General features: G+C 57.6%; 2 protein-coding genes across 18 annotated transcripts in view; both read right to left on the minus strand.

Annotated features, from left to right (window-relative positions):
• The window catches only part of TUBGCP6 (tubulin gamma complex component 6), a 23,272-nt gene extending 10,417 nt beyond the window's left edge, over positions 1 to 12,855 (minus strand). For 8 of the 9 annotated variants that reach the window (XR_003588957.3, XM_042247932.2, XM_042247933.2 and 5 more), the window contains exons 1-3: positions 11,923 to 12,855; positions 10,507 to 10,670; positions 7,230 to 7,440 (exon numbers count right to left, since the gene is read on the minus strand). Coding sequence is in view for 8 of the 9 variants with exons in the window: in XM_042247932.2 (XP_042103866.1) it covers positions 7,230 to 7,440; positions 10,507 to 10,670; positions 11,923 to 12,663 (1,116 nt within the window). In the remaining variant the exon portion in view is untranslated. Of the gene's footprint in view, positions 1 to 7,229; positions 7,441 to 10,506; positions 10,671 to 11,922 lie in introns of those variants that run through there. The other variant, XM_042247935.2, reaches the window with a different exon arrangement.
• Positions 12,856 to 13,079: 224 nt separating this feature from the next.
• Positions 13,080 to 18,501, minus strand: HDAC10 (histone deacetylase 10). 9 transcript variants are annotated; one of them, XM_042247937.2, is made up of 20 exons: positions 18,183 to 18,501; positions 17,972 to 18,106; positions 17,682 to 17,778; positions 17,359 to 17,456; positions 17,174 to 17,278; positions 16,965 to 17,033; positions 16,679 to 16,805; positions 16,446 to 16,511; positions 16,204 to 16,263; positions 16,062 to 16,115; positions 15,783 to 15,889; positions 15,638 to 15,705; positions 15,290 to 15,554; positions 15,088 to 15,172; positions 14,677 to 14,768; positions 14,493 to 14,549; positions 14,142 to 14,220; positions 13,759 to 13,941; positions 13,513 to 13,672; positions 13,080 to 13,357 (listed from the first exon to the last, which is right to left on the minus strand). In XM_042247937.2, exons 1-20 carry the CDS (start codon positions 18,239 to 18,241, stop codon positions 13,347 to 13,349), a joined length of 1,977 nt encoding a protein of 658 aa, XP_042103871.1. In that variant the 5' UTR covers positions 18,242 to 18,501; the 3' UTR covers positions 13,080 to 13,346. The 9 variants fall into 9 exon arrangements, with proteins under 9 accessions (XP_042103871.1, XP_042103870.1, XP_042103873.1 ...); XM_042247936.2 differs by having other exon boundaries at positions 16,026 to 16,115; XM_042247939.2 differs by lacking the exon at positions 16,965 to 17,033 and having other exon boundaries at positions 16,026 to 16,115.
• Between the last annotated feature and the right edge of the window lie 1,788 nt (positions 18,502 to 20,289).

Raw genomic sequence — 20,289 nt, forward strand, 5'->3', positions numbered from 1 at the left:
GTGCTACAACCAAGACCCAGGGCACCAAATAAGTAAATTTTAAAAAAAGAACACCGATTGTTATTAAACTCTTCCAAAACTTAAAGAGGAGGAATACTTCCTAATTCTAAGAGGCCAGTATTGTTCTGATGCCAAAGCAACATACAGACATTACAAGGAAAAGACTACAGTCCAACATCCCTTATGAACAGACACAAGAATCTTTGAGAAGGTACTAACAAACTGAATCTAGCAGCATGTTAAAGGATAGTACACTATGACCAAGTGGGCTTTATCTCAGGAATGCAAGGGCAGCTCAACATACAAAAATCAATGTAATATACATTAATAGAATGAAGGAAAAGTCACACATATGACCATGTCAGCTGATGCAAAAAAAGGCATTTGACAGAAGTCAACTCCATCCTAAAGGAAATCCATCCTGAATACTCACTGGAAGGACTGATGCTGAAGCTGAAGCTCCAATACTTTGGTCACCTGATACAAAGAGTCGACTTACTAGAAAAGATCCTGATGCTGGGAAGGACTGAGGGCAGGAGAAGAAGGGGACGACAGAGGATGAGATGGTTGGATGGCATCACTGACTCAATGGACATGAGTTTTCGCAAGCTGCCGGAGATGCTGAAGGACAGGGAAGCCTGGGGTGCTGCAGTCCACGGGGCTGCAAAGAGTCGGACATGACTGAGCACCTGAACAATACCTTTTCACAATTAAAAGCACTCAAACAACTAGGAAAAGAATGGAAGCGGCTCAACGGGATTAAGACTGTGTGTGAAAACTCCACAGCGCGCATTACACTCAGGAGAGACGGAAAGCTTCTCTCAGGGATGAGGAGGAACAAGGCAAGGACGCGTGCTTTCACCACTTCAGTGTAACACTTAAGTCCCAGACACAGCAGTTAGGCAAGGAGAAATGTTAATATGCACACTGGAAAGGCAGAAGTAAAATGACCTGTTTGCAGGGGACATGATCTCATACTCAGAAAAAGCTAAAGAGTAAACAAAACGTGTTAGAGCTGTTAAACGAATTCAGCAAAGTACCAGGATACAAAATCAACATATAAAAATCATTTGTATTTCCATACACTTGCAATGAACAATCCAAAAAAGGAAAGTAAGAAATAATTCCATTTACAAGTGCAATATAAGAATAAAGTACTAGAGTAAATCTAACTGAGGAGGCAAAAGACTTGTTAAAGTGAAAACTAGAAAACAATGCTGAGAGAAATTAAAGACCTAAATAAATGCAAAGATATCCTATGTTCATGGACTGGAGTATCTAATAATGTCTGGATAATACACCCAGGGACTCCCCAGCACTCCATGCTGTCACTGCACAGGTTCAATCCCTGGCCCAGGAACTAAGATCCCCCATGCCACGGGCAACGAAGCCCACTAGCAGAAATGAAAGATCCCACAAGCTGTAACAAACACCCGCCATGCTGCAACTAACACTCGATACAGCCAGATAGATAAAAAAGATATTTAAATAATGATTCACCCAAAGCAACCTGTGGATTCAGTGCCACCCATATCATTATCCCAACGATGCTTTTAGCAGAAATAGAAAAACTCATCCTAAAATCCATCAGTTCAGTTCAGTCGCTCAGTAGTGTCCAACTCTTTGCGACCCCATGAATTGCAGCACGCCAGGCCTCCCTGTCCATCACCAACTCCCGGAGTTCACTCAGACTCACGTCCATCGAGTCCGTGATGCCATCCAGCCATCTCATCCTCGGTCGTCCCCTTCTCCTCCTGCCCCCAATCCCTCCCAGCATCAGAGTCTTTTCCAGTGAGTCAACTCTTCACATGAGGTGTCCAAAGTACTGGAGTTTCAGCTTTAGCATCATTCCTTCCAAAGAAATCCCAGGGCTGATCTCCTTCAGAATGGACTGGTTGGATCTCCTTGCAGTCCAAGGGACCCTCAAGAGTCTTCTCCAACACCACAGTTCAAAAGCATCAATTCTTCGGCGCTCAGCCTCCTTCACAGTCCAGCTCTCACATCCATCCACGAGCAAGGAAAAACCATAGCCTTGACTAGACGGACCTTAGTCGGCAAAGTAATGTCTCTGCTTTTGAATATACTATTTAGGTTGCTCATCACTTTTCTTCCAAGGAGTAAGCATCTTTTAATTTCATGGCTGCAGTCACCATCTGGATTGATTTTGGAGCCCAGAAAAATAAAGTCTGACACTGTTTCCACTGTTTCTCCATCTATTTCCCAGGAAGTGATGGGACCAGAGGCCATGATCTTCGTTTTCTGAATGTTGAGCTTTAAGCCAACTTTTTCACTCTCCTCTTTCACTTTCATCAAGAGGCTTTTTAGCTCCTCTTCACTTTCTGCCATAAGGGTGGTGTCATCTGCATATCTGAGGTGATTGATATTTCTCCCGGCAATCTTGATTCCAGCTTGCGTTTCTTCCAGTCCAGCGTTTCTGATGATGTACTCTGCATAGAAGTTAAATAAGCAGGCTGACAATATACAGCCTTGACGTACTCCTTTTCCTATTTGGAACCAGTCTATTGTTCCATGTCCAGTTCTAACTGTTGCTTCCTGACCTGCATACAGGCTTCTCAAGAGGCAGGTTAGGTGGTCTGGTATTCCCATCTCTTTCAGAATTGTCCACAGTTTATTATGATCCACACAGTCAAAGGCTTTGGCATAGTCAATAAAGCAGAAATAGATGTTTTCCTGGAACTCTCTTGCTTTTTTGATGATCCAGCGGATGTTGGCAATTTGATCTCTGGTTCCTCTGCCTTTTCTAAAACCAGCTTGAACATCAGGGAGTTCACTGTTCACTGATGAACCAGCTCTTCATTGCTGAAGCCTGGCTTGGAGAATTTTGAGCATTACTTTACTAGCATGTGAGATGAGTGCAGTTGTGCGGTAGTTTGAGCATTCTTTTGCATTGCCTTTCTTTGGAATTGGAATGAATTGCAAAGGGCCCCAAATAACCACAACAATCTTAAAAAAAAAAAAAAAATGGTGAGAACTCATACCTCCCAAGGCCAAAACTTCCTACAAAGTTTCAGTCATCAAAACAGTGTTGAACTGGGGGCGCCCCTGGCTGCCTAGTGGCTAGATTCTGGATTCCACTGCCATGGACCGGAATCAGCCCTGGTCAGGGAACAGAGATCCTGCAAGGTGAGGGGTGTGGCCACAAAAACACATCGCAGGAGTGGGATCAGGACAAACATGAAGATCAATGGAGAGAGCAGAGCCCAGAACAGACAGCTCACACGTGGTCAGTGATGCGTAAGGGTATCGAGAGCACACAGCGTGGAGAGAAGGGCCTTTTCAACAAAGGGCGCTGGGCAAACAGAATATCCACACTCAAAAGATTAAAGCGCCTAGAGCCCACTCTCTGCAATGAGACAGGCCGCCGCACCGAGGAGCCTGAGCACCACAGTGAAGAGGAGGCCGTGCTCGCGGCAGCCAGGGAGAGCCCGAGCAGAGCCATGAGGACCCAGTGCAGCCGGGAGAAACGAAGACACGAAACTATTTAGAAAGAACAGAGCCAGGACTGTGCCACTCTTGGGTGGAAACACAGAGGCCTTGGGTTTGGTGATTTCTTAGATATGACACCAAAAGTATAGGGAACAAAAGGAAGAAAGTAACCTGGACCTCACCAAAATTAAACTTTGTACTTCAAAGGATACTATCAAGAGTGTGAAAAGACAACCTACAGAATGAGAGAAAACATTTGCAAATCATATATCTGGTAAGGGATTAATATGCAGAATGCATCAAGAACTCCTACAACTCAAGGGGCAAGGGCGGCGAGGGCACAGCAGGAGGCAGCAGTCTGCAGGCTGAGGCGCTCACTGTGGGCGCCGCACTCGCGCCGCCAGCATCCAGAACAGTGGGGAGCACACTTCCGTTCTCTGAGCAAAGCAAGAGGCGAAGGACAAAAAACTAACAGGCTGTCTTCCAAAACGGGTGTCCCAGCGAAGAAGTGCTCAGGAGCAGTGCCCATGATGGGAATGGAGATCTAAATTATGGTGAGACACAGGGACACTACCGGCATGAAACAGCTATGCAGTGGGCGGCATCACTGGCGAAGAGCTCACCTGCCAGTGCAGGAGATGCCAGAGACGCGGGTTCAGCCCCTGGGTCGGGAAGAGCCCCTGGAGCAGCAACTGGCAACCCCCTCCGCTGATCCTGCCTGGGAAACCCCATGGACAGTGGAACCTGGGAGGTTACAGCCACGGCGTCTCAGAGAGTCAGACATGACTGAGCACGCAGGACAGGACAGTGGGACGCTGCCATGTTACACACGGAGCCCAGCCTGGCGCTCTGGGACAGCCTGAGTCGGGGGAGAAGTGGGAGCAAGCGGTGGGAGGGAGACTCCATAGGGAGGGGATATACATAGACACGTACATACGCTGCTGCCGTCAAGCCGCTTCAGTCGTGTCCGACTCTGTGCAACCCGATAGACAGCAGCCCACCAGGCTCCCCTGCCCCTGGGATTCTCCAGGCAAGAACACTGGAGTGGGTTGCCACTGCCTTCTCCAATACATATATAGATATATACACACACACACACACACACACACACATATACATACACATACACATATATAGTCATGACTGATTCTCATTGTTGTACGGCAGAAACCAACACAACACCAAAAAGCAATTATCCTCCAATTAAAAAATAGAAAAATTAAGCATTTGGATTTTAGGGAAAAAAACTATAATGAGACACCACTTCACACCCACTGGGACAGCTATTATTTACCAAAAAAGGAGTGGAGGGAGAGCGAGTACTGGTGAGGATGTAGCAAACTGGAGCCCCTGAGTCGCACACACTGCTGGAGGGAGCAGAAAAGGGCACAGCCAAGGTGAGAAACAATTCGTTGGCTGCTCCGAAAGTGAGCAGAATTACTGGGGCACGACAATGCAGGGGGCCCGGGTTCGCTCCCTGGTCAGGGAACTAGATCCCACAGGCTGCAACTAAAAAGGCCCTGCATGCCACAATTAAAGATCCCGTGTGCCGCCACAGACCCGGTGCAGCCAAATAAACCAACCAAACAGTCACCACAGGGCCCGGCAAGTGCACTCCCAGGAATATACCCTGAAGAACTAAATGCACCGTGTTCACAACAGCACTGTTCCAACAGTCAGAAGCTGAGATCCACCCAAGCGGCCATCAGCTGATAAACAGCTAACAAAATGTGGTCGTTATACACATAGCAAGGGAGAGAGGCAAAGACACACCCAACTGAATCCTGAGTTCCAGAGAATAGTGGGCAGAGATAAGAGCGGTTTCTTAAATGAACAGTGCAAAGAAGCAGAGGAAAACAACAGAATAGGAAAGACTAGAGATCTCCTCAAGAACACTGGAGATGTCAAGTGAACACTTCATGCAAGGATGGGCACGATTAAGGAGAGAAGGGTAAAGACCTAACAGAAGCAGATGAGATTAAAAAGAGGCGGCAAGAATACACTAAATAACTGTACAAAAAAAGGTCTTCATGACCCAGATAACCACAATGGTGTGGCCACTCACCGGGAGTCTGACATCTTGGAGCCTGAAGTCAAGTGGGCCTTAGGAAGCATCACTACAAACAAAGCTATTGGAGGTAACAAAATTCCGGCTGAGCTGTTTCAAATCTTAAAAGATGATGCTGTTAAAGTGCTGCACTCAATGTGTCAACACATTAGGAAAACTCAGCAGTGGCCACAGGACTGGAAAAGGTCAGTTTTCACTCAAATTCCAAAGAAGGGCAATGCCAAAGAACGTTCAAACCGCCATATAATTGTGCTAACTTTGCATGCTGGTAAGGTTATGCTCAAAATCCTTCAAGTGAGGCTTCAGACATACGTGAACGGAGAACTTCCAGATGTACAAGCTGGGTTTAGAAAAGGGGGAGGAACCAGAGAGCAAATCACCAACATACACTAGATCACAGAAAAGCAAGAAAGTTCCAGAAAAACATCTCCTTCTGCTTCGTTGACTAGGCTAAAGCCTGACTGTGTGGATCATAACAAACTGTGGAAAATTCCTAAAGAGGTGGGAATACCAGACCACCTGACCTGCCTCCCGAGAAACCTGCGTGCAGGTCAAGAAGCAGCAGTTATTAGAGCCAGACATGGAAAAACAGCCTGGTTCAAAACCAGGAAAGGAGTACGTCAAGGCTGTGTATTGTCACCCTGATTACCTAACTTGTATGCAGAGTACATCGTGCAAAATGCCAGGCTAGATGAAGCACAAGCTGGAATCATGACTGCCGGGAGAAATATCAACAACCTCATATATGCAGATGATACCATTCTAATGGCAGAAAGAGCCTCTTGATGAGTGTGAAAAACAGTGAAAACTTGGCTTAAAACTGAACATTAAAAAAAACTAAGATTATGGCATCACTTCATGGCAAATGGGGCAGAAAAAGTGGAAGCAGTGTCAGACTTTATTTTTTGGGGGCTCCAAGATCGCTGCAGATGGTGACTGCAGTCATGAAATTAAAACACGCTGACTCCTTGGAAGGAAAGCTAGGACACACCTAGACAGTGTATTAAAAAGCAGGGACGTCGTTTTGCCTACAAAGGTCCGAAGAGTCAAAGCTATGGTTTTTCCATCAGTCATGTATGGATATAGGAGCTGGACAGTAACAAAGGCTGAGGGCCAAAGAACTGATGCCCTCAAACTGTGGTGCTGGAGAAGACTCACGAGTCCGTTGGGCAGCAGGGAGATCCAACCAGTCCATCCTAAAGGAAATCAACCCTGAATATTCATTGGAAGGACTGATGCTGAAGCTGAAGCTCCAATCCTTTGGCTACTGATGTGAAGAATGACTCACTGGAAAAGACCCTGATGCTGGGAGAGACTGAAAGTAGAAGCAGAAGAGGGCGGCAGAGGATGAGGCGGTTGGGTGGCATCCCCGAGTCAACGGACATGAATCTGAGCAGACACTGGGAGACAGTGAAGGGCAGGGAAGCCTGGAAGGCTGCAGTCCATGGGCTCGCAAACAGCCGGGCGTGACTGCGTGACTCAACAACGACACACGTGTAGAATACTTTCTAGCCTTAAAAAGGAAGGAAATTCCGACACAGACTACACCATGATTGAACATTGAGGTCATTATGCTGAATGAAGTAAGTCAGACACAAAGGACAAACACTTCGTGATCCCATCCATGTGGGGAAATCAGTTTCAAACTGAAACAAGATGACCATCCCCAGGCAGGCTGCCAAGACGGCTTCCTGGCCACACCGCGCCTCCTTACCTGGCAGAGGGAGAACGTGGCGGACACGACCCCGATCAGGACGTTGAGCGCGTCCTTCACCAGCTCGCACTCCTTCACTAGGACGGGCTGCGGGGCCTGCAGGAGGCTCCCACCCAGCACCTGCAGCTCCCCTTGGCGGAGCCGGCAGAACCTGTCAAAGGCGTCCCTGCCGGCCTCGGTGAGGTAGGGCTCCTCGCGGTGGCCGGGGGGGCTGTGGGGACAGAGCAGCAGCGAGCTTAGGTGAGCAGAGGGCAGGACAAAGAGCAACTCAATGGCGTGAGGTGCCTAAGGCCAGATGAGACTCTCCACTGCCCCCGTCTGCGGTCAGCAGGCCTGTCAGACAGCACTGCGCAGGAAGTGTCCCCACCCAGCCCGCACCCACGGGGCACATGGCGGTCCTCTCGTGGGAAACAACACCCAGGCCCGGAGCAGCACAGTCACAACTGCACAAGTGGCCGTCAGCAGAGGACTGGATAAAGACCTGGTCTGTCTACGCAGAGGAACATTAATCCAGCCTTCAGGAGGAAGGAATTCTGACACTGTGTCAGATGCTGCAACACGGAGGAGCCCTGAGGGCGTAAGGCTGAGTGATGACCCAGTCATGCACCTGGACAAGTGCTGCATGACCCCACTCCTGTGGGGCCCCCAAAGTCACAGACCCAGAAAGGAGATGTGGAGGCCCAGGGCGGGAGGACAGTGTGGAGAGTGAGGGTGTGATGGAGACAGTCTCAGTTTAGGAGGATGAAAAAGTTCTGGAGAGGATGGTGCTGATGGTCACCTAACATGGATGTGCTTAACGCCACTGATGGAAATGTCAAAAGGATTAAGATGTTAGACTTCATGTCATAGGATGTCATCACCCTCTGCCCAAGAAAGCACAAAGATCGTACAGAGCCAAAAGTTCCCTGAAATTCTAGGAGAAAAGAGGCACACGCCTGCCCTAGGGCCTCTGCCTATGGGGGTTCTGCAGGAAGTTCAAGAACAGGGTTTACCAGCCTGGTGACACTGTTCAAAAGCGGCCAAAGAGACAGCACCATTTATTAGACATTCCTTTGGAAACCACCAACTCCTACTGAAAGCCTGAAACAGCTGCTTTTTAAAGCCCACTGGAAGTAGATTCTTAATAAAAGGAGCCCAGGAAAAACCTTAGAACTTGCTAAGACCAAAAATGCTCCTTGATGGACAGTGCACCATAAGGCGCCCTTTCCCGCATTTAGCAAGAGCAGGGCCAGAGCAGTCAGGCGGACGAGCCCAGCCTCACAGGGCCGGCGCTGCTACGAGACACAGGCTGCGAGGAAGCGCGATGTGCCGCCAAGGACAGGGGCCCTAAAGGGACCCAGGGAACGGAGATGCTGGTCAGGAAGGCCAGGGGAGCAAGGCCACGCCCAGAGCAGTGTCCCCGGGAGTGGGAGCGGCCTGCATGGAAGCCTAGAGAAGGGAGGAGAAAGGGGCCAGGTGCTCTGGGCTCAGCACGGGGTGAGGGCAGGGGCCCACGGCTAGTCCCAGCGGGCAGGGCTGAGGGGTGGCGGGTGGAGCAGCGCTCTCCAATCGCCATCCCTTGAAGGCAGCGCTGGCCAAGCGGAGGATGGCCCGGCGGGCAGGAAAAGCAGGCGGGCCAGTCCTGAGTGTCCAGATCAGTGGGGGGGGCCAGCCAGGCCACGACAGCAGCCACGCTCCTCAGGGCACGGAGAGCTGGAGGGGAAGAGGAGCCTCTGGAGCTCCAGGGACCCCGAGGCTCCTGTGCTGCGGGTGCCACCCCAGTGCCCACACAGGCATCGGCCTCTGGCCACTCTCCCGGGGTCACTGAGAGCTGAAAGACGAGGACCCGTGAAGGAAACACCACGTTCACACTCGTCCCCAAGGAGAACGTGGTCCTGAACATCACAAGACCACCTCCCCAGAAAGGGGGGCAGGTGCTGAGGCGCTGGCAGCAGGGCGACCCAAGCTGGCTGGCAGGGCGAAGCACCGGGGCGGGGGTCCTCTGGGGGTCTCAGGCAAGGGCAGAGTTCACAATTAAGGGCTGTGGCTGCCAAGGAAGCTTTGACTGCCCATTTGTCAGAGTTCCTGGCAAGAAACTAGCAAGTGGCTGGGATCCAACTGCAACAGATTCCCAAGATTCTCCAAATGAACTTGAGCAACGGGCTTCAGGGGCAGGGGAATCCGGTTACATCAGAAGAGGCAGTGGGAGAGCTGCGGGGTGGCCGGTGTCTCCTATGGGGGCACAGGCTAACATACTGGCCACCATCCTCCTTGAAGGGACACCAAGAATCAGTCCTCACTCTGGAGCTGTGGGGTCAGTTCTGCTTCAGGGGGACACCAAAGAGATTAAGTGCATTCACAAAAGGGGACAAGAACATTGACCAGCTGAGCAATCATGTCCCCTACTAAAGAGTGATCTGAGAAACTGAGCCAAGAAAATCGGGAACTGGCAGAGGAATCCACTAGTGAGCATTCACAAAAGAAAGCAGTGCTGCTTGATGGCCAGTGTGCAAACTTGCGAGGGCTTTGCAGGCAGCAGGTGGTGAGGTCTGCTCTGTACACACAAGACAGGTGCAGACCAAACAGGAAGTCACAGGGCAAAGGCGCTCCTGCAGGACCAGACAGCCACCAGTGCCAGCGGTGCTCGGGAGCGGGAGTGGGCCCCACCTGGGGGAAGATGCGGACGCCAGGAAAGCCCCTCCAGCAGGAGCAGGGCCCACACAACACCCCGAGCACATGCTCGTCCCGGGGAGGCCCCGCAGGAGCCAAGGCTGAGTCGGAAGGCACTCGGCTCCCTGCAAACCCTGCCTCTCTCCCTCAGTGCTCCCCACGCTGGCATCCCACAGAACTGTCAGCAGAGAATAGGTGCCCAAACGTGGGAGATGGGTCCTCTACCCCCACACTGGGAGGCTTCGAGACGCCAGCACGCCATGGGCTGAAAGACCCGGCATCAGAGCACCCATCAGGGAACACTGTGATGACGGGCTTCCCTCAGGGGAGCACCACCCTCAGGCCTCCCAGGTGTGAGAAGCACTCCCTCAGCAGCACCCCGTGCCTGGCACCAACCACAGGGCCTGCCACCTCGACCAGGAGCCGCCACAGCAAGGATGTGAGCCGCAGCCGTTACTGGCTCAGTGCAAACTTCTGTAGGTTTCCCCTGGTGGTTCTCAACTCTCAGGGCAGACAACTTGCACACAGCTTGACTGAAACTTCCAAGTCCCCAATCTGGGCTGAGTAAAGGCCACATTAGAGGGCAGGGGAGAGACAGGGTTTGCATTTAGGGCAAAAGCTCACAAACCATCCAACTTGCTCCCAGCATCTCCGCTTGCTGGCCTCGTAGGTGAGTACAGCGTCCCACAGGTCAATGTCTGGCGTCACGCCCGGCTCAGACTGGGAGTCAGGAGTCAGATTGGATGCTGACTGGAACCCTTCATCTTCCGACTGATCCACGCTCGGAGGGACCTGGAGCCCGTGGGAAAAGGACTTCACCTGCGGCATGGTGTTTGGATTCCACCCCAGTGTGAGAAGAGTTCCAGGAACCCTTCCACATGCTCCCGTTCACTCTATGGGAAAGATCCGGCAGAACATCTCTTCTCTTTCTCAAGCACACAAGTTACTACACCATGCTTTTGCCCCCAGTGAGTCATTTAAGAAATTAAATTTATTCATTATCAATTTCCAATTTCACACAAGCTTATTGAGGCTTATGAGCCTCAACATAACTTACAATGACATTTTCCATAACATGTCTCTGATCTGGAAATTCCATTTTGGGGAACCCAGCATAAAAAAAAAAATCACATAGACACAGAAAAAATTCACTTCTCCCAGGGTGTTTGCTATAGCATTATGGTTGGAAACAATGTAAATGTCTCCCACTAAAGGAACAACTGAACAATAACACCACATCCTTTCAGCAAAGCAACAAAATGCAAAGGCAAAGGATGATTAACAAGGTCTGAAAAATCCCACTTCATCCAGAAAAAAGCATGTAACACTGCACAAACAGCCAGGAGAAATGATTTTTGGCACCTATGGCTACTGAGTACTTGAGTACACAGAGAGGAATCAGACTTACTTCATTTCGCGCGCTATGCTGTAGAACCAGCCTGCCAGCGCAGGAGAAGTAAGCTATGAGGGTTCAATCCCCAGGTCGGGAGGATTCCTTGGAGAAGGGAATGGCTACCCACTCCAGTATTCTTGCCTGGAGAATTCCATGGACAGAGGAGCCTGGTGGGCTACAATCCAAAGGGGTTGCAAAGAATCGGACAGGACTGAAGTGACTTAGCAAGCATGCTGTGCTCGGCCACCTCTGACTCTTTGCAACCCCAAGGGCTGTAGCCCTCCTCTGTCCATAGAATTCTCCAGGCAAGAATACTGGAGTGGGATACTTCTCCGGCGGGATATTCCGGCACAGGGATTGAAGCCGGGTCTCCTGCACTGCAGGTGGATTCTCTACCCTCTGAGCCACCAGGGAATGTAAACATCAACTGGAAGGCAGGGGAAATGACTGAACGGCAAATACAAGAAAACACTGGCATGTGCCTCGGGCCTGCGGAGAGGGGGCCGCTGGGAATCCGCACCAGCAGCCCCGCCCCAAAGCTCAACCGCCACTGCTGGACTCCGGCTGTCCTCCCTTTGCCCCAGTTGAAGGAGGGTCAAACGAGGCGCTTCCCAAGCCCGAGGAGCCGCAGACAGGAAGCAAACACTCTACCTTGATGGCCAGTCCGGAGAGGTCTGCGCTGTCCGGCACCGGGGGCAGGTCCAAGCGGACGTCCAGGTCGGCCGTGCGGCTGTGCACCAGGGCTCCGAAGAGCGAGACGCGGGTGTCCCTTTCAAACCTGTCCCCGCAGGGGTCGCCGTACGAAAAGAGCCCGACGGCGGGCAGTCCTGTGCCCGGTGCCGCCTCCATCACCTGCCGCGTCTTGCGGACCAGGTCTCGACACAGAGACTCCTCTCCGGAGATGAGCGACCGCACGTCCGCCTCCAACTCGCTCAAGTCAGCGCAGTCGTAGCCGCCGTAGGGAAGGGCTCTCCCGACCGGCCGGCTGTGCAGGAAGACGCCCCGCCGGCGCCGCCGCACTCGCGGGGGCCCGCTGCCCGCCAGCCGCACCAGCAGCTCCAGGACCGCGCCCAGCTCCGCCAGCGGCTGGCGCGGCGCGGCCTCCAGCCCCTCCACCAGCTCCTCCAGGCGGTCGGCCTCGGCGCCCAGGCCGCCCACCCGCAGGTCGAAGGACAGCATGAGGATCCTGTTCCTCACCGGCAGCCTCGGGAGGCCGGGCTGCAGCCCGCGACCCTCCTCCTGAAACAGGCCCGTGAACAGGGCGTCATAGGCCACCCTCTTGAGGCCCCGCTTGGCCTTCCTGCGGCTGCCGCGGCGCGGGCCCGAGGGAGCCTTGGCGGCCGGCAGGAGGACCTCACACAGGTCATCCACCAGCTGCGGGACGCTGGCCATGCCTCCGCCTCACGCCAGGGCCTCGCGCGCGGCCGGACTCGCCTTCTCGGGGCCCCGGAAAAGCGACGACCTGCAGAGGCGCCGCAGAGGATGGAGAGTGGGCCCGGCTCCCTCAGCCGGAGGAAGGCGCGCGCGGCCTGACCCGCCTTCTCAGGATCCCCTCAGCCGGAGGAAGGCGCGCGCGGCAGCGCCGCAAACGCGTCACCGCGGCGCGACTAGCCCGACAGCAGGCGAGAGCGCGCCGGAACTGCGTCACCCGGGGGGGGGGCCGGGCGGCCCGCGCGCAGGGGGCGGAGCCTGGAGGCCCCGTCCACCAGCACTTCCGGCCTGGGTCCTCATCCCCGCCGGTTGGGAAACTCAGCCAGAACCGACCGAGCCCACTCTACACGGCGCTCAATAAAGAGGCGGAGTCAGACTCTGGGTTAACCTACTTTTACTGACGGCTGGGAGGAGGGAGCCGGGGAGGGCTCGTCCGTATAGAGGCTGGCGCCGGAGCAGGGGTCCCGAGCCCCTGAGCCCGTGTCCTGGGCAGGCCCACAGCCTGGCCCTCAGGTCGAAGGCCTCGCGCAGAGACGTGCTCGCGCACGGCTAACAACAGGCTCCCGGGGGACTGGTGCGTAGTGTCTCTTCCAAGGTGTAGATACTCCCACCGTGGCCGACTTCAAGCTGCCAGGTCACAGCACTCAAGGAGGCGCTGAGAAGCGGGGCACAACTGCTTGACAGGGCCATGAGCTGGTTCAGGGCAGCACTCCGCTCCCCGGGACATGAGCCCCTCTCCCCGCAGAGCCCGAAGGCAGCTGTCGCCCAAGGCCCCACGCATTCAGCCTGAGCCTGGCCCCGCAGCCTCACCAGCCACCTGCAGCATCTTCCACCTTGGCTCCAGCCGCCCTCTCAGGTACATCAGGGCCTGCGTGTCCTCTGGGGCGGCCATGGAGAAGGGGCCCAGGCTGGGGGGTGCCTCCCCGTTCAACACCCTGGCCAGGACTGTCGCAAGCTGGGGTGTGGATTCCTGGGCCAGCAGCAGAGGTGGAAGCCGTGAGTCACTTGTTTCTCCCCACCTCCCATCCCACAGCAGGTCCACCCCACCCAGCTCACCTCATCCACAAGGGCGAAGACTCGGCCGCCTGCCGGGCCCCGAAGCAGTGCAGCCAGGAGTGCAGCCTGGGGGTCCCGCAGGCCATGGCCCGGCCCCAGCGCCACCAGCACCAGGTCAGGCTGGAAGCTGTAGGCCAGGGGCAGCACCAGGGCCAGGACACAGCTCAGGAACCCACCAGGTGTCTGTGGGAGTGACAGCGGCATAGCCCAGACCATCATCCAGGGAACTCTGGCCAGCTCGGGTCACCCCACCTCGCAGTCTTGGGTGGGCAGGCACCCACACCCACAGCCCCGCCAGGAAGGGCAGGTAAAGGCCCGGAGTCTGGCCCTCATGCCAGTGCTAGTGAGCAGCAGCTGCCCTGCCCTGTGAGCGCCCCACTCACCACCGGCAGTGGCACAGAGACGTGGAAGATGGATGGGGCAGTTGCCTCCTCACCCCCAATGTTCAGCCATAGATTCCTCCTTCCAGGGGAGAGCAAGCATATGGATATACGTGCTTGTGTGTGAGATGCCGCCCACCCTCCAGAGCCGAGAAAGATGAGGGACAGCTCAGGGGCAGAGATGCTAGGACTGCTGACCCTCCGTGCTGGAGACCCTTCTGGCACTGCTCCAAGGGGGCCCTTCTGGAATTCCAGCTGCAGAAGGCCCCGCCCACCTGTCACCCAGGAATCCAGGGTGATATGCTCACCCACCCACTTGTGAAACTGGAGGTACATATGACCCGAGAGTCATACCCATCATCGGTGAGATCTGGGGGCCGATCCAGCTTTCCCACGGCCACACAGAGCAGCCTGGAGGAAGAGTTGGCTCCTGGATGAGCTGCACACGCCGCACCTGGAGCCCATTCCCAGAGCCCTTCCCACGCAGCCAGCCCACAAGCCCTGCCTTGGAGCCTTGGACCAGCCAGGAGGGACTTACCTCTGGGCTCCGTGAGACAGGCCATACCGAACAGCCACGTCCAGGGTGGCAGCTGCAGCAGGGACTGGGGTGGCTGCCGTGCCACTGCTCACCTGTGGGGTGGGTAACAGGTGTAAAGGGCAACTCCCAAGCTGGGAGTCCCTTCTTTGCCCCTGGCTACGGAGTATCATCTGTGCAATCTGAGGTCAAATTGCTTCAACTGCTTCACTCCTTTTCTTAAAATAAGATGCTTTAAACTACAAGTCATCCCCTTCACCTCTCTGCCAAGAGAATTTCCTTGAGGGAACTGAGGGGTGCTCCTGAACTCTGTCCCTGGGGGCTGTTCTGGGAAGGATCCTGGGCACAAAGAAACACTCAAGTCGACATGGTTCTGTACCACCCAGCCCTGCCCTGACTCCCAGGTGCCCCCACCTGCCCATCCAGGATCCTGTCCAAGAGGTATAGGACCTTCCCGAGCGCAATGAGGGCCTCGTCCTGGGCCAGGGCCTCATGTGGCCTGTGGTGGACAAACCAGGGGAACACAAGGAGACACCGTGACACGCAGACCACAGCTGAGTCACAGACACACATGTAGACATGACCTGGTCCCTCCCCGCAGGCCCACCCTGCCCACCTGGCCCAGGCCTGCATCTCCTCCTGCGGCAGTGACCCCTCCTCACAGAGGACACTCGGGGGCAGGGCCAGGCCTGTGACTGGCGCAGTCAGGGCAACAGCCACACGGACAGGGGGTGTGGGGTGGAGGCGCAACTGGTCCAGGAGCGAGCTCAGAGCAGCAGCGGCCTGGGTCACCACTGCCTTGAATTCGGGCTCCCCTGGCGGCAGTGGTGAGGGCCTCCCCTCTGGGCAGCGGGTGCCGGAGCTCAGTACAGGGGCGGCACCTAGGGGTACAGGGTGGTTCAGAGTCACAGCCACCTACGGGAGCCTGAGGCACCATCCCCCAGCCAACCCAAGTCAGGCTGACCTTGCTGCCGGAGGCTCACCCAGTGAGGGGCCTGGGCTGCCCGCACGCACTGGAGGGACTCCAGGGCGCTGCGAGGAGAAGCAGGATCATGAGGCCCAGCCTCCCACCCCGGCCCTTCCCACCCTCCCTCCTCCTGGCCCCGCACCTGCCGTGGGGCTCCATGGGCCCTGACAAGGGCAGGGCAGGGTCGCCCAGCAGCGCTTGCACCATCATGCACACAGACTGGGAGAGGGACTCCAGGTGGTAGCCGCCCTGGGAGGAGGAGGACGCAGAAACACGACAGGGCAGGGGGGTCAGGGCCCCAGGCAGGAGCCCCGCCCCGCGCAGCAGCAACCTCCGACGGCACCCCGGCCTCCGGCCTAGGCGCCCTCCCCCTTGCCGCGGTCACCTCCAGCACGGCACAGACCCGGCCGCCAGCCAGCACCTGCAGCAGCTGTGTGAGGTGGGCGAAGCACTCTGGTGTGGCCAGCATCTGCCCCTGCAGCCAGACCTGGGCGTGAGGCGGGCCTGGCCTGGGACCCCAGAAGTCCCCAGGCCCTCACTTGGCAGCCTGGCCAGGCCCTCACCTCAGGATCGCCGATGGCTGAGTCGAATCCTGCAGAGACTAGGACCAGCTCAGGGTCGAACTGCAGGCAAGGCCCAGTGGGAAGGGGCAGAAAAGAAGCTGGAGCAGAGGCAGAGGGGAGGCCCCTCCAGAGAGACCCTCCTAACCCCCAACCTCCTAACCTATTCCACTCTGGTGGGGAGAGGGGGTGCTCTGGGTACTGAATCCCCCTCCCCTCCTGCCTCCACCCCCCCCGAGAGTCACCTCAAAGGCCAGGGGCAGCAGCACGTGCAGGAAGGCAGCCACGTAGTCAGCATTTCCCATCCCGACCTGCAGCCAAGGAACGTCAGAGCAGCCCTGCCAGGGACGACTGCAGGGTCTTCAACCCCAGGCCCGGCTTCTAGGGGTGGTTCTGGCCAGACACCCTAGGCTACACACGGGATAGGGGAGCATAGGCTGGGTAATGGCCTGGGGGGGGGTTCAGCAGGAGCCAGTACCTGGTTCCAGGGCAGGTTGACAGTGAAGCCGAGGCCACGTCCCCGCCCTACAGCATCAGCATCTGACTCCCGCAGACACGGCCAGAAGTGCCCATGCTCGTAGCGGTGCCAGGAGAAGTAAAGGACGCTGCACAGCCAGCCAGGGTCAGAGGTCAGAGGTTAGGCCCCTCTCAGCCTCAGAGCTCCTGGCAGAACCCTGACCCCCGCCTCCGAGCACTCAGCCGTGTCTCCCCTCTCAGGCTGTGCTCATCCTGAAAAGTGGGGTAGCAGGGAGGCCCCCGCTTACCTGGGGTCATCCTCAAAGATATACTGGATGCCCTGACCATGATGGATATCCCAGTCAACGATAAGGATCCTGGGACAGACAGTTCTGGGGTCGCTGAGGGGCCGGGCCTCCCACTCCCGGCCAGGAGCCAGGCCCAGGATGGGAAGGGCCCCTCTGTCCCCACGCCCCATCTGGCCTGAGCCTTACGCTGCAGCCAGACTGGCACAAACCTGTGCAACCCGTGCTTCTGCTGGGCGTGTTTGGCTGCTATGGCTACATTGTTGAAAACGCAGAATCCGTTGGCAGTAGCCCTCTGGCTGTGGTGCCCAGGAGGCCTGGGGGTGAGTGTGGGGCAGGTCGGGTCATTGTGCCTTCACAGGGCCCCCGCAGGTCAGGGGTAGGGGCCCATGCTCACCTCACCAGAGCGAGCCCGTTGCGCACAGCTCCCGTCAGCACCGCGTCCACCAGCTGCAGCGCCGCCCCCGCGGCCAGCCGGGCACAGTGGAAGGTACTCTGCGGGGGCAAGGGTCTAGGTCAGCCCCCTGCCCCCCACCCCTCCCAGGCTCTACCAAGGCCGGTGCCAGGTTACAGGGCACCAAGCAGCGAGCAGAACTGGCCAGGCCAGTCCCGGGTACCTGCAGTGGCAGCCAACAGGGCACAGCACATAGGAGCATGGGCCACGAACAGGCACAAGTACCGGATGTGTAACTGGGTGGGTGGGTTAGCCAGGGCACGCACCGGATGGAGGTAGACAGCATCATACTGCTTGGACAGGGCCTGGAGCTCCCTGGTGCCCAAGGCCTGGGTCCCCCGCAACAGCGCCACGTACTCGGGGCTGCAAAAAGGCAGGCAGGCAAGGCAGGTTCGCCAGGAGGAGCAGGTAGAGGAGAGAGGGAGTGCCCGCCTCATTGCTCGCGAGCCTACCCACCCGGTAGGGAAACTGAGGCTTGGTGGGAGGCTCTGTGTGCCTGCACCGCAGTTCGAGGCAGGCCCCGCCTCCCAGGGCCACGGCCCGCCCCCCACCTGACCTGTGCACCAGGCCCAGCTCCGCCTCCGAGGCCTCGCGAGCTACCAGCCGCAGACACCTTTGCTCCAGACCCCGCTGCTGCAGGCGCTCCAGGGCAGTGGTCAGGCGCTCAGGACACTCGATCTCACACTCAGGGCTGAGTGGACAGAGCGCTCAGCGTCCGGAGCCTCTGTCTTCACCCCCCTCCTCTCCCTCTGCCAGGCCCCACTTACTCGTCCCAGAGCAGCCGGGCAGCCGTCATGTCCTCGTGGTACACAAGTGCGGTCCCCATGGCCCGCCCGGGGTCACTGTGGGCCACTCAGGGTCGGCAGGACCCAACGCTCCCGCTCACAGGCAGGTCAGTGCGCCGCCTGCCCCTCGTGGCAACCCCAGGGAGCAGCAGGGGCGCCACCGGAGCCTGGGCGGAATCTCAGGAAGCCCAGACGGGAAGGAGGCCCCAGCTCCAGGTGGCTACAGAGCCAGGCCAGGGTCGCCCGGGGAGCTCCCGAGCCCTGGCTTCCAGCTTGTCCCACGCGGGCCTGCCCTGCGCCCGCCTCCGGCTGCCCCAGTCCCCGCCCCGACGACGCAGCAGGGCGGGCCCAGGACTGAGCCCCTAGGGCTCCGCGCGCCTCCCTTCCCGCCAGCAGCGGCTCCCTCTCCCCGTCCCCCGGCGCCGAGGGCGCGCTCTCAGCCTCGCACCCCTGCGAGAGTCCGAGCGGCCCGGTGGGAAGCGGGACGGCCAGGGTGCCTAAGCTCCGCGGGCTGTCGCGGCGGCGCCACGCGGGTCCGCGCCCCCCGCCCCGGGCCTCCTCCAGGCCCGCCCAGACCTCGCGCCGCGGCTCAGACACAGCGGTTGTCCCTCGCCTCCCCGCTTTGCCCGAGGACCCGCAGCGAGGGCTCAGGGAGAAGGGAAGGAGCGCGAGGCCGAGCGTCCGAGGGAATGAGGCAATGAGACAGCCTCGCCCCGAGATAGGGGCCAGGACTCAGGCCGGCCGGGGCTGCAGCGCAGCGCTGCCCTCGAGGCGCAAGAAGTGTCCGATTGAAGCTCCGGGAAGACCCCTGGCCGAGACTCGGGGGTCAGGGCTGTGGCTGAGAAGCCGAACAGGAGCGCCACCGCGTGGGGAAAGCCAGGGAGGGGGCCAACAGAGTGGGGTCCGGGCGAGGGAGGGATGAGCGTGAAGGAACGCGGGCCCAGCCAAGAACAGGAGGGTCAGAGACTGGAGGAAACAGGGAGACCCCGGCCTCAAACCCGGCTTCGGGGGACTGAGCCCGTGGACCGGGCCTGGGCCTGGAGGGCAGACGTTCTAAGCCTGTCTCGGGTGGGGGCGAGATGGCTGGGCCTGCGAGGGCTGGTCTCCGCGGCGGGAGACCAGGAGGCGGGGCGGGGGCCCCGGGCTCTGGGGGTGGGGCCCTGGGCGGGCGTGCTCACTCCGGTCCTTGGTCGCCCCAGCTGTACGGGGACGACCCCCACGGCGGGGCAGCCGTAGAGGGAGGCCCTGGCACTGCCCCGCGGCCCGCAGCCTCGCTCGAAATACCCCCGCCCCGGCCGGGGTGCCTGCCCGCGTGGGCCCCTGGCCGCCACGGGGCTGCGGAAGGCGTGCCCGCCCCGGAGCCAATCAAAGCAGCTCGGGAGCGGCGCACGTGGTCGCGAGGCGTGGTCAGCGGCCGCCCGCCCCGTGGAGATGGCTGAGTGCCTGCGTCACGGGCGCCGGCGGGCCTAGGTTGAGACGGGCGATATCCACTGTGGCAACTTGTCTTGACCGTATATTGGGCTGAACCAGCTGTGCGCGAGGCCGGGAGAAGGAAGACGGGCTAATCCCGCCTTGCGCGCTCCTGCCGAGGGAAACAGTCGGGAGGAGCCCCAGGGTGGCCCCTGGTCCTTCGGCGAGTCTTCTGCAACGGCCAGCAGAGGGCTCCGCGGGCTCGCCAGCGCTGGCTGGGGATGGCCGGGCCTGCGACAGGAATAGGAACACGGAAACCACCCTCTGCTACAGCACAGGCGTCTCAGAGGCCCCTGAGAAGCCGCGAGCGTCTTGCGTGACCCTGCCACCCCAAGAACCTGGCCTTAGAGAGTGCGGGGACCCCAGAGTTGCCACCTGAGTTGGACCTTGACCCCCTCACCCCCGTCAGGCCCTGCCCTGCATCTGGCTCCAGGGTCTAAGCTTAGAGGAAGGAAACGGCAACCCACTCCGGTGTTTTTGCCTGGAGAATGCCATGGACAGAGGAGCCTGGCTACAGTCCAGGGGGTCTCAAGGAGTCGGACAGGCGGAGCAACTTCACAAGGACAAAAGGGCGGGGCCAAGCCCTAACTTGGAGGCTCCAGGCTTGAGGCTCACTGAC

Source organism: Ovis aries, chromosome 3 (genome assembly GCF_016772045.2).
Source record: "Ovis aries strain OAR_USU_Benz2616 breed Rambouillet chromosome 3, ARS-UI_Ramb_v3.0, whole genome shotgun sequence".
Lineage (NCBI taxonomy): Eukaryota > Metazoa > Chordata > Mammalia > Artiodactyla > Bovidae > Ovis > Ovis aries.